This window comes from Canis aureus, chromosome 16 (assembly GCF_053574225.1).
Source record: "Canis aureus isolate CA01 chromosome 16, VMU_Caureus_v.1.0, whole genome shotgun sequence".
Classification (NCBI taxonomy): Eukaryota; Metazoa; Chordata; class Mammalia; order Carnivora; family Canidae; genus Canis; species Canis aureus.
Window position 1 is genome coordinate 61068504 of NC_135626.1, and position 13088 is coordinate 61081591.

The following is a 13088-nucleotide window of genomic DNA, read 5'->3' on the forward strand; positions in this document are numbered from 1 at the left end:
GACGCTAGGAGGAAAGAGGCCAAGGGCAGGTGGGGACAGCCGTGTGCAGCCTTGCCAGGACCCCAGAAGTCTGGGGGGCGGGCCAAGCCCTGCCCTTGGGGAGTAAGGGAGCCCCTTCTGCAGTGGCTGCTTCTCGGGGCCCGGGTTAGAATCCACCCCCTGGCCGCACAGGCCCCCGAGGGCCCCTTGATCCCACAGCACCGGGAGCTCTGGGCCCTGGCCACAGAACCACCGCCTTTGGCCCCGGCGCGAGCAGGTGCTGGGGGCGCAGGCACCCTCCCAGAGGTGGGCCCCGGTGCGGCCAGCTCCGGCCCTCTCCCGAGAGCCCCACATTCTGCTCTGAGCCCCCTCCTGTGGCTGTCCCCAGGACCACAGAGGCAGGGACCACCCGCTCTGGGACCTCAGCCTGGTCTCTCCAAGGATGGCAGCCACACGCGGTCCCCCAGCTCCGTGGCTCAGCGCCTGGTCGGACCGTGCAGGGGGCACCAGCCCCGGGTGGAGTCTGTCCTGCTGCAGGGTCCTGCCCTGCCCTCTGCAGACCTCCCAGCACGCCAACCGCTGTGGACCGAGCCCCACGTACTGCCACGCCTGCCCCTCTGGCCCCGACGGCCCCGAGGCGGGGGAGGCTGGCAAACTCGGGTCCTCACGCGGGGCCGTCGGGACGTGGCTTCTCTGTGCTCAGTAAGCGCCCAGAGCCTCGGGACAGATGGACCCACTTCACAGGCTCACTGGGGGTCCCCCCTGAAGGTGGGGGAAGGATGGCCAAGCCTACCCCAAGCCAACCCCGCACCTGGGATGCCAGGAAATGGCGTATGTCATTGAACCCCAGTCATCAACCGTAACTACAGGAAACACACACAGGCCTCCTACCGGAGTTGGAAGACCCTACAAGTGCTGTCCGGGGAAGGATCGGCCTCCCCACACCCGCTTCGAGGCCAGCGACAGACATGGCCACCCCAGTTCCTCCAGGCCCTGAGACACACACGTCCGTCTGCATTATGACGCACCAGCTCGGCCTCGGAAGACGCCCCACGCGCCCCTGCCTCTGGGCAGAGACGCCCCCGGGGGAGCGGGGGTTCAGGCCACTCTGCTTGGCACACACTTCATGCTCCACTGGGTCTGAACACGGAGCACCCTGCCCCGGGCAGAGGGGAGAAACCCCTCGGTCCTCGAGGAGCCCCACCAGCGCGAGAGCCTTGATTCTGGGCTCTGCCTGTCGGTGGCTTTACGAGCCAGCGTGTCACCCAACCTCTCTGTGCCTCAGTTTCCTTAACCATAAACCGTGCACGTACACTCAGCAGATTCTGCACCAAAGGTGAGTGGCCAGTGCACCAACCAGGTAGGAACCCACAGAAATAACTGCTATGTGAGGCCACCGGACGACAGCAGCGGGCCAGCCCCCGACGGCTGCGCTTCTGAAGACTCACACTGCATCTGCTCTGTGCCCGGCCCTCCCGCGGGCCGGGGGTACTCGCAGGCCTGTGACAAGCGGGTCTCGGGTGGGGTTCCTGGGGTCACACGGAGGGGACACGCCAGCAACCCAGGGAACAGACAACAGCCCAGGTGTGCTTGGGCGGTATGAGAGGCCGCGGTACCTTTGCTACCGTAATTCATCCAACGGAGTTAGTGGTGTGGCTATCCTCCCACCCCCAAAATGATTATTAATAAGAGAAGAGCTTCCTAATGAATCTCAAACAGACCCTAGAACTCCCTGAGCCCCCAGAAGGGGTTCCACGGCCCGAGGGACAGCTTCCTGCCGTCAACGACCCCCCCGAGCTGCAAGCTGCCTCACGCTGGCCACGGGGTGGAAATGCCACATCCTCCGTGGAAACTTCCGGTGGTTGCCAGTGTTTTCGAGGGCAAGCGAGGCTGTGATTTCATCCCGATGAAGAAGACGAAGAAAATCAGAAGAAGAAGAGCTCAGGACACAGCCCTCAGGAAGGTCCCGGCGCTGCGGGCTCCAGGGCCTGCTCTCCCTCCCACCGCCCGCATCCTGCCAGCGCCCACCTCCCCCCCCATCACCAACGCTCCCTCTTAAGGAACTTAGGGCCCTAGTGCCTCCCCCGCAGCGCGATTTCCCAGCTTTGCAACCGGATATGGTGATAAGATTCCTCTGTAGGACGCTGCAGCTCGATAGTAAGTCGTAACAGTGACAAAAATCCCATTTTGTGAACAGGGGGTTTCCCTCCCGCTCCCTAAAACTTTCTTCTCCTGGGGCCCAGACTGCGGCCTCACGGGGAGTCTCACCGATGTTCTAGATTTTCAAACAAGCTCCCTCCTGCTCTGAAAGGTGACCAGGATCGACCTCACCCCTTGCTGGGCTGGCCGCAATGCACCAGGGATGACAGCCTTCCTGGGTCCCACCCCAGGGTCCCGAGGAGGGGCCAGATGTGGGGGGACCAGGGCTCTGGGCTGCTCACAGGGAGCCCTTGGGTGGACTCTGGCGGTGGGCTGGGCAGGCGGGGAAACCGAGGCCGCCCAGGGCCCCAAGGGTAAGCTCTTAAGGAACCAACTGCAGCCAGATGTCTCCGGGTGTCGGGTGACCTGGAGTTGTCCCGGCGGACAGTTAGGACTCTGACAAATATGGGCACCGCCTAGGAGAGGCTGGGAGGAGGGACGCCTGACGACAAGCGTCTCTAATGAATTACAGCGTCGCTGTGTCTCCTGGGGGACGTGGTCGGGGTCTCCGCACGCTCGGGGGGTCCAGCCCACGCAGCCGGAAACGGCTGTCCTCTGTCGCTGCGTGAACGGAGGTCGGGATGCTGCTGGTTGAGGTGTTACCTTCTAATTTCAAGTTTGAAAGACTGCACGTCTCCACTGCTTGCCTGTTTAAATGCTGCATCTCAATGCGCCGCAAACCATGTCTCTTGTCTTGCTTGATTTCCCGTATCTGCTCCTGCTCCTGCTCCTGTTCTCAGACACGCTGCCGAGACGGAGCACACGGCCTGCACACGGCACCAGGGCTCGCGCATGCACACCTGCCACTGCTCCGTGGGGCTCCGATCCTGGACACCTGACCGGGGGCCACCCGGGGGCCCCCTCCCCACGTGGCCTCCACTTCCCCGGGGGGACACAGGAGCCTCTGCCTCAGTCCAGAGGCGGTCTCCAACTACCCGTCATTATTTGTTTCGTATCGACTCTGGGCCACCAGAGCTGCGTGTGCTCCTACAAACGTATGTCCCTACAGAAAGCCAGGAAATGGCTGCATCCAAGATCTTTCCCGGCCCTCAGGGACACACAGCCACCCGCTGCAGGCCCCTTCGAAGGAAACAGGGCCCCGCAGAGCCCGGCCCAGTGGGCACGCTCTGGCTTTCCCAGAAACTGTTCTGCTCATGGTTGACACCCACCGGGGATGGCTATGGCTCATCAGCATCTCTTTGCCTTACCGCTGCCCCTACAGAAAGCTCTAGATACCACCAGCCGGGGACGCATCCACCCAGCCCTGGAGAAATCGGTGCGCCTTCCTCCAGGGTCGTGTGGGTACATTCACCCCAAGTGCGGGCACAGGTCTGACTCCGTCAAGGCTGTGCCAACGTTCGGCATTCTTCAGAGGCCACTACTTCATCTTAACTCGACCCTCCGACTCAGCCTGAGAAGACGGGATGCTTTCGTCCTCTTTCTCAGAGGAAGATCCTGAGGTTCAGAGAGGTGAACGGACTTGGCCTAACACAGCCAATATGCTGTGGATTAATCTCCAATCTCGCGGTCTGCCTGCGGAGCTGGGGTCTCCTGGGGTCTCCTGGGGTCCAGCAGACCAGGACATTCCTGGGGGTGGCCATGGGGGGTGGGGCAGACACTTGCTCCTTGAGTGGTCTGCTCCAGGATTTCACCTGTGAGCTTGTTAGAAATGCAGATTCTTGGGCCCCACCCCAGAGGTCCCCAAGTGACTGCTGCACTCATAGAAATTTGGGACGCCCTGAGAGGCTCACCTCCCGGGCCTGCCCCCACCGTCTGCGACTCCAATGATGATGGGGGAATTGGGGAAGTTGGCGACGGCTTGGGCTTGGATACCTGCCTGCCTGGGAGGCATGGGGGCCCCCCCTCAGCAGCTCTCGTTGCCACTGAGCTGTGCCCAGGACCGCCCAGCTGTCACAGGTGGTCCTAGGGAGGGTGGGACCAAGGGCCAAGGTCTCTGCACCACAGGCCGCTTCGACTGCCGTCTGTGCCCACCATCGGACAGCCCCCCATCCCTCCCTCTGCAGCTGCTCACATGCTCGGCACCGCCCGCCGTGGGGATCCCTGTAAGGGGCCGGCCTGAGCGCCCAGCAGCCCGAGGTCTGGCTGATCTGGCTCAGTTCTGAGGGCCCCTTCTTCACCTGCATGGTCCACAGCTCCTCCGGAGCCCCCTGCAATGGCCCCTTCTTTCTTGGCTCTCCGGGGAGCCCAAGGGGGGCACAGCAAGACAAGAACCCACCATCCCAAGGCCCAGCCCCACCTGGAGCCTGTCATCGTCTCCAAGAAACACGCTTCTGTGTTCCTCCCTTTAGATGCATACATGGGGGAGGTGGTGGAAATCCACGTTCACCCAGTCGATGAGGCCCGGCCTGACCCTGACCGCCGGCTTTGGCGAGATACCCTCTACCCTCTGCCTCCCACCTCCACGCCCACCCGTGGTGGAGACCTGGTCCTGAGGGAGCCCTCCAGCTGGGTGTGTAGGCCCCAGGACAGTCAGCCTGAAGATCTCCAAGGCCTCTCCAGGCAAGCAGCCGCCCCCATCCCTGCAGGCCCAGCAGAGGTTCGGGGTGCTAAAGATAAAGAAGGCAGCCCCACGGTGCCGGGAGGGAGGAGGAGCCCTGAGGTGTGGGCGGCCGGGTGGGTGAGGCGGGGTACTGCAGCCCCCGGCCGGCTCTGCCTGGGGCTGGCACTGGGAACCGCAGCCCCGAGAGACCCGGGGGCCCGGGGGAGGCGAGGAGGTGCCCCCTGCATCCCCAATGCAGGCCTGGGACCGCGCTGCTTCCGCATCGGGTGGGATCGCAGGACCCCCGCCCCGCGCACCGCGGCAGGCGGGCGGGCAGGCGGCCGCTGATGCCCTGCGCGCACCTCCGTGGAGCGTCCTGGGGATCTGGGGGCTCAGAGGCGCCCGGCTTTCCGCCCCCCTCGCCAGCCCGAGCTTCCTGCGCAGCCCCGCAGATCGCAAAAGTGCGGCCCCAGCCCCCTCCCCGCCGGCCGGAGCCCCGGGGCCTCCCTCGCCAGCCCCACGGGCGGGTGGCCCGTCTCCCCCGAGGCCCGCGCGCGGTCCCCGCTGCAGCAGAGCTCGGCCCCCGCCGCCGCCGCCGCCCGCCGCCGCCTCCGCGCGGCCCCCCCGGCTTTCCCGACGCTGCCGGGGAGGCCCCCCCCGCTCCGCGCCCCCGCGCCCCCCGCAGCCCGGCGCGAAGTTCCCCAAAGTGACCGCGGCGCCCAGAACCGCCGCCCCCTCCCCTCCGGCTTCCCCCGAGACTCCGCCCGCCGCCCCCTCCCGCGCCTTCGGAAAAGTTGCGAGCGACGCCCCAAACTCCGGCCCCCCGCCCCGCGCCGCGCGCGCGCCCCGGCGACCCCGCGCTCGGCCTCGGCTCCCCCCGCCGGGCCCGGGCGCCATGACGCGGGGAGCGCAGCGGGGCCCCGGCGGCGGCGCGGAGGCGGAGGCGGAGGCGGAGGGCGCGGGGCGCGGGGCGCGGGGCGCACGTGCGCGGGCGGGGGCCGGGGGGCCGGGGGGCCGGGGGCGCTTACCTGTTGGAGGTAGAGGAAGGCGGGCGGGCAGGGCACGGAGTGCGGGAGCATGCTGCCGGAGTTGGACAGCAGGAGGCAGCCCGAGTTCGCCATGGAGCACAGCATGGGGCGGCAGGGGGGCGCCGGCGGCCCGAGGCAGCTCTGCGCTCGCTGCGCGGCTCGCACCCTCCGCGTCCCTCGGTGTGTGCGCGCGCCCTGCCTCCCGGCGCCCTCTCGGTCTCCTCCTCCTCCTCCTCCTCCTCCTCCTCTTCCTCCTCGGGCCTCCCCTCCCCCGCGCGGCGCTCCTCAGGAGGGAGGCATGCACGGCGCTGCCCTGCCCGGGCGCGGGTGCCGGGGGGAGCGGCGAGGGCGGCGGGGGAGCGGGCGCCCGGCACTTTGGAGCCGCCGGAGCCCTGTCTGCAAAGAGTGGTGCGTGTGCGTGTGAGTGCGCGCGTGTGCGCGCGTGTGTAGCGGTGGGAGGGGGAGTCCCCGGCGTACTCCAACATCAAACAGAGCCCCGCACCGAGGGAAGAGGATGCGATCGCACGCTTAACCCCTCGCCCGCCGGCGCCCTCCCGGGGCCCCCGCGCGCCCCCCGCCCGCGCCCGCCGGCGCCCCGATCCCCGCGCCCCGCTCTGCCCGCTGCGGAGGGGAGCGGCTCCCCGGCTCTGCGGCCCGACCGGAAGGCGCTCGTCCTGCCTGGCGTTCCGAGAGGCGCCGCTCGCAGGGGAGGCCGGCTCGGTGGCGGTGGCGGGGATGTCGGTGATGTAATGAGGGCATCTACGCAGAGGCTTCCTAGCCAGGGAACGCTTCTCGGCTGCCCGGAGCTTGGAAACCCGGCTGGAGCCCCCGGGAGCTTCCCCTGCCCGCCCGCGCGCCCCCCGGACCCCGTGGACACCCTCGGCCTGGCCCAGGCACGCGGTCCCGTGGATATTTCACAGGGGGCGGGGGCGGGGACAAGGGGCACCGGCCACAACGCGTCCTCCCCTCCCCACAGCCACACACGCTGGACCGGGTGTTCACACACAATGCAGCAGGAGAGCCCATGTGCCCACCCCCGGCCCGGCGCCGCCTGGCACCGGGCCTGACTGTCCCTACGCCACCACTGACACAGGTGTGTGTGCCTGTGTGTACCCGCACCCGAATCTGCAGCTTCTCCAGCCACGCACACACACCCACCGGCCTGCCACGCATTCACACTGGACAGAGGCTCCTGACCAGGCGCAGTTAATCCAGGACAAGCCGCAGGTGAGCCTGGCTATGAGGGCCAGCCAGTCAGCTACCTGCCACCGTTAGAGGTAGAGACAGCGGGGCGGGGCGGGCGGGGGGACACATACCTAACCTCTTGCCCCCCTTAGGCACACTCCTCCAGGAAAGAGCAGAGTCCCATGAATACCCAGTACCACTTCTGGACTCCCCCATTCTATCTAAAGGCCCCTGGGCTTCTTTCTCTCACTTCTGAGAGCGAGCCCCACTCGAGGGAAGGAGGGCTGGGACCGCCTTGTAATGGGAAGACCACCGGCCTGAGCATCAAATGGAGGCCCCTTCACCTGCTGTGTGGGTTTAGGAAAGTTTAGGAAAGCCTCTCTGGGCTTCTGTTTCTGTCCCTGCCAGGAAAGGCTGGGTGGTCGATGCCTGAGATGTCTTACTGCGCTCGCTAGAGCCTGTCCGGGAGGGCCGTTTAGGAGGAAGCGTCGAGGAGGGCAGAGGGACGGGGGTTGAGGATGGGCTCCCTCCCAGCACTGCTTGGGAAGCCGCTCAGTTTGGATGAGGCAGGCAGGCATGTGCCCCTTGGACGCCCCTCTATCCGGCCCCTCACGTCCCTCCGAGCAGCCTGCAGTTCATCTGCCTTAGAAGGAAAGGGGGTGCAGAGTCTGGAAGGGAGGCAGGTGGCACCAGTGACAAGGGTCAAGGGAAAGACTGCAGTGGGAAGAGCGGCCCTGCAGCAAGTAGCTGCACTTGCTGCTCCTTTTCTGGAGCTCCGCTCTGTGGTCCCCTCAGGGGTGGCACGCTCTGCTGTGGACTTGCACAGGCAGTCCCCCGCCTTTGGGCAGGACGGTTATTAACGTGTCTCCCAGAAGAGGCATCTGCCCGTACGGCCTGAGACAGTGGTGGGGTGGCTGGGTGCTGAGGCCTGGGGCTCTGGGGGAGGGGCACCTGGCTGGGCATAGCATCTGTGAGGGGAGAGACCCTGCAGAGGGCTGCCCTGTGGAGGGTGCCACCCCCTGAGTGCCTCCTGCCTCCCCAGTCCTGCTGGTCTGCGCTCCTGTCTCGGAAGCCTTCCCTCCTTCTGTTGTCGCTGCCCTGGCTGCTCCTATCCTGGAGGACACTCAGGGACCTGGGGCAGCTGTGTAGCATTCACCCCCAGCCCGGGGCTCTTCATCCACTCTCTGTGTGAATCATTCACTCGCTAATTTGCCGTTGTTACCAAACGTCTGCTGAGATCCAGGCTTTATCCCTCCCGTAAGAGGATTAGAGGATGTCCCAGACATCCAACACAGAGGAGACACCCTCTGAGTGGACGCTCCTGCTTTTCCTTACTGAGAACCCACTATGTGCAGACAGGTGCTGCACCAGGTGCTGGAGCTACAGAAACAAAGTTCTCTGCCCTGGAGTCTGCTGGGGAAAGCAACCCCCCCCCCCCCAATGCAGCCTACTGTGTGGAGACCGGTGATGGCCCCAGGAGAGTGGGAACTCAGATCTGGGGTGAGCTTAGACATGGGGTGGGCTTGGGGAAGCTTTCCTAGAGGGAGCCCCCCGCTCTGTCACTGGCCCCCAGCATGCCTGCCTTGGTGTTGGTATGGCGTCCAGCATCCTTGCACCTGGTCATCTGCGGGGCCTTCCGGCCCAGCCACCTGGCTTCAGGCCTCACCTCCAGAGAGCGTCAGGCCCGGGGAGCATGTCTAGACACCTGCCTCCACCAGTCAGCTAATCACACCTGGGCTCCAGAGAGATGGAGAACGGCAAGACGGCGTTAAAAACAAAACAAAACAAAAAAACCCTCCAGAAGAATGATTTGAACAACATGTGTGTCTGGCTTATTTCTCAGGACAGTGGCTGTGTGCCCACCACCTCTTTCTTGTGCTGTGCCATGGGCTCGTGACTTCCACTTCAAGCCAATTACTACGACCTGACAAATCGAGGGAGGCCTCTGTCCACAGGGTGATGCCTTCGGGGGGGTTAGGCCACCGAATAGCCAAACCCTGTAGCAGAGCTGAGTGTCGGAAGGGCAGGCAACTTGCTGGCTGGGTTGCACAGCATCGCCCCAATGCCTGGAAGAGCACCTGGCAGGGACGAGTGAGGCCGTCCCCGTCCTCACACCCACTTCAAGGCTCATCCTGATGCTGAGGTGGCCACAGTGGCCAGACGGGCTTGGAAGCCTAGGCCCTGAGGAGGCAAAGCTGCTGCAAAAAGCCAGTGCCCCAGGGTTGGGCTCCTGTCTGCTCGGGGTGTCAGGACCATCTCAGCTCTGTGGACCAGAGGAGAAAGGAGAAAAGGGGCTTGTGCTCCTCCAACGGTGCTCCTGGGAGCATCCCAATGGCACAGAACATGTCTCCTGTGATTGTTTCGAGTCTGCACCACCCTGACCGGTAGGAGCCCTGCCCTCCTCACCTGGGACCTCCTGGGCCTAGATAGCGCGGCACTACATTCTCCGGGTCCCCCGGGGCCCCTCACAGTGCTCCCGGGCCCCTGGTGCCTCCTGAGTGGTGGGTGGGGGAAGCCCAGGGGGCCCGGTGCTCTGCTGCCCCCGCTTTTGGGGTGAAGGAAGGCTGCACACTGGGAAGGGCTGTCAATCCAGAGCTAATATTCACTACTTAAAAAAAGAGCCAAGGAAAAAAATATCCCGTTCGCCCTGAATCTGAGAAAGGCCTTGTTAGGGAGGCAGGAACTGAGCTGTAATTATTTCTGCGCTCCTGGGCACCACTATAAATATCAGGCAAGGAGGCACCTCAAAAGGTCTGCGTGGTTCCAAGGCTTCGGAGATCTCCTGGCTCCTTCCTGCCCCCATCCCCACCCCATGTCACCTTGCCTGGAGGAAGCCCTCCTGGGTGCAAGAGCTGCCCACCCCCCCGCCTTCCCTGTTTCCCACCCTCTCTGGGAGACCGAGGCCCCGTAGGCTCGCAAACATCCCCAGTCTCTCTGGCGTGTACCTCTGTGAAATGGGGACGTGGAGTCTCCTTGGCAAAGCACATGCCAACACGTGTTCGACGTGGCCTCTGTTTGTAATGAGAGGTGGGCAGTTCCCTAGTCAAACCATCTGGTGCGCTATCGCCCAATGACACTCCCCCCATCCTTTGGAAAAACCCAAGGCCACATGTGGGTGTATTCCCGCAGGGAACACAAAGGCCACGGTCCCTTTAGGTTGGGCCCCTTGGACGCTGCGGAGGGCTGAGTTACTCATGGGCATGCCCGTCTCCCATTCCGAGTGCCCAGGCCGGCATCCTCAGCCTTCACCTATGCGGGGAGGATAGCCTGGAGCTTGGCAAAGGCGTGATAGGACAAGGGGTGAGCTCACCGTCTCCGGTTGCAGCTGGGCCTTAATCGACAGAGACAGCGTGCTCCATGCTTCCAGCAGAGCCAGAGCTCCCTGCCCCAGCCCCCAGGGTATTTGGCACAGGCCTGGACGTGAGCACTGGCGTGGGCTAGGATGGGTGGGGCTCAGGGTGGGTCCGAGAGAGCTCGGGGCAACCCCAGAAGCCCCCTCCGTGTGTGAACCAACCAGACACCCACACAGCCAACCGAACTCTCTTTCAGGGGGACTCATACCCCAATTCCACAGCTAAGGGAACGGGACTAGGGTCGGGGGAGGCCCCCTGAGCTGCCGGGCGCACCTCCAACAGACCCCCTTGGGGAAATGTCACGGAGCTCCCTGTCTTCATGTAAAAGGTGGGAGCCTCCTCACATCCCCAAAGGTGACAGCTCCCCTATTTTGGGAGTGAGATGCTGTCTCTGCTTCCTCTTGGTGTGTCCAATTCACCTAGAAGGCAGAGAAGTCGGTGGGGGAGCCCCTCTGAGGAAGAGGATTGCCAGAGACCAACGGGATGGGAAGGAGCTGCCCTGGCTGTTGAGGCCACACTGGCCTCGTCCAGCAGAGGGCTCACTCACACCGGCCAGAGCCTCCCCTCTGTGGCCAGGCCAGTGAGGACGGGGTGCTGGAGGCGCTCCCCACCCGTGGGCACCTCCGCACCCCCCCCCCCCCACCGAGCCACAGAGCAATCGGCGGTGCAGAGGGGACACCAGGCCGGGTCCGGGCTGCCAGGGCCAGCACCCACCTTCCAGCCCAGCGGCAGCCCCTCCACACCCACTGGTGCTGTCCCCCTGGTCCCAGCAGACTGCAGCAGAAGTAGAAATCCGCGTGCAAAAGGAGTTTATTTATCTGTTTAATTAAGAGGCGCTTGCCAGCCACATTCGGGTCCATCGCCTCACTTACAGCCATGTCCCGGCAAAATTAAACATAATAAATATAGGGAGAGTGAAAGCAAAGGGCACACTCGAGATATATGGGCAAAGCCAGAAGTTGCACAGGGTTGCAGTTATAAGCACATCTTTCTTTGGCAAGTTCCCCTCCCCTCAGGGCCTGAGAACCAGAGGAGCGCGCTCAGCAAAGGGGCTGTGGGTGCCGTGCGACTCGGCTCTTCCCACTCAGTGCTGTTGCCAAGCTTTATTTATTTTAAATGAGCCCCCAGGACTTCTCCCTTCTCCTCTTCTGGAGAGGGGGAGAGAGCTCATCACAGAGCCATGAGAACATCTGAAACCAGCCAGTGCTGTGATGCTCTACCTTGGGGCTTGGTGGGTAAGAGGCCTCGGCAGCTGCAGCCCTGGAAAGCTCTTCGCAGGCTCCTGCTGCATCTGGGCCGTGAGCTCCTGGCAAGGAGGCGGAGCGGGCTGAGAGAGCTCTGGAGGAACAGATCTGCGCTCTACGGTGCCAGCTGTGGCCACGCCACCATTCAGGGCACTGGCCCTAGAATCCCACAGAAGCCAGAGGAGGAAGGGGAGTAGACTTTGTCTTTCTGTCTCTGATGTTAAGGCCTCAAGAACCTGAAACATTTGCTTAAACGTCCCAGGAATGAGAGCGTGCGAGGGGGGGAAAATAGATGGTGATTTATTATCATTATTGATTGCCAACCATAACAGCACCTTGGATTTGCTCAGTGCTTTCCCAACTTTTCCAACACGCCGTAACATGTCTCATTTCCCTGGATCCTCACAAGAGAGACGGGGAAGGTGGGATGATGCCCACGTGGTACCTGATGGCACTTCTAGGATCACAGAGGTGGCCCAAGGTCACCCAACTAGTTGGAGGCAGGGTTTAGGCTGGAAATCAAGCCTTCTGGCTTGCAGATTCACGCAAGCCGCTCGCTTCCCTTCTACAACTGTGCTTGGCTCGCGCGATCCTGTGAGCGTCCCCATCATTAGCCCTTGGCTCTCTGTCTCCTAACAGGATCAACCCCAAACCAAATCTGTTAATGTAATCGCCATTTGCAATAGCCTGGGCATTTACTAATCACACCACTGCTCGGTCTGTGCAGCAATTATCTTAAATTTTCTCTTTCTCATTAGGCAGTAGGTCGTGAGAACTCAGTAGGGTTGCTGAACCCTATGATCAAGCCAAGGAGAGAAGCTGCTATTGGACAGAGGAAGACCTTCTGTGGGTTTCCCAGCTGATCTGCCACGAGACGCTTGATTTCCTCCATCTCCTCATCCCACACCCTGAGCCTGGCCCACCACCAGGCGCCTTCCCATCCTGCCTGAATCTGTGCATGTCACCGTGATGCCCTGTGCCAACACCGTGAATGGCCACAGAAGAGGAAGAGTCCTGGGAGGCGCAGGGAGGCTGTATATTTGCGTGGAGATGAGTCTAGCTCTGGGCCCCACCGACGGAATGCCCGTGGATAGCTGGGTGCCCACGGCAGACACGACCGAGGCGAGCTGGGGCAGGGCTTGTGTTACAGGTTCATCACTGGCAGGGGTTGTGGGGCCAAGGGCGGTCTATGCAACTCACAGCTCCGGGCAGCCCACCCGAGCACAGCACTGAAGTTACCCTGGGCATCCCCCCCCCCCGCCTCCCCCCCACCCCCACCCCCCCCCCCCCCCCGCCTGCTGCCCTTCAGCACCAGGGACAGCTCCCGCCCCTTGCCCTCAGGTCACCCTCCTTCCCTGGAAGGGAAAACAGAGGGCTCCCCGGCATGGGCAGTGGAGTTGGAAGGGGACTCGGGCTCCTACCGTCCAGTCCTCTGCCCTCTAGCTGGCACTCACCGCAGCCTTCGGGGACAGGTGCGGTCTTCTTATTTTAATTTTTTTTTCTTGAAGCACTTCCACTGAGGGAGACCCTGACATCTCTCTGGGGAGCCCATCAAGATTTTTATCACCCTGACTGTCAAGAAATTCTGCCTTGAGTCTCA

General features: G+C 63.4%; 1 protein-coding gene across 16 annotated transcripts in view; it reads right to left on the reverse strand.

Moving 5' to 3' along the window:
- The window catches only part of RBFOX3 (RNA binding fox-1 homolog 3), a 447258-nt gene that overhangs the window by 68866 nt on the left and 365304 nt on the right, over positions 1-13088 (reverse strand). For 2 of the 16 annotated variants that reach the window (XM_077854499.1, XM_077854482.1), the window contains exon 1: positions 5707-6239. The exons of 9 other annotated variants lie outside the window; for them this stretch is intronic. In XM_077854499.1, the coding sequence (XP_077710625.1) occupies positions 5707-5811 (105 nt within the window). In that variant the 5' untranslated portion in view covers positions 5812-6239. Of the gene's footprint in view, positions 1-5706; positions 6250-13088 lie in introns of those variants that run through there. 5 more of the 16 variants (XM_077854485.1, XM_077854486.1, XM_077854483.1 and 2 more) reach the window with 5 other exon arrangements.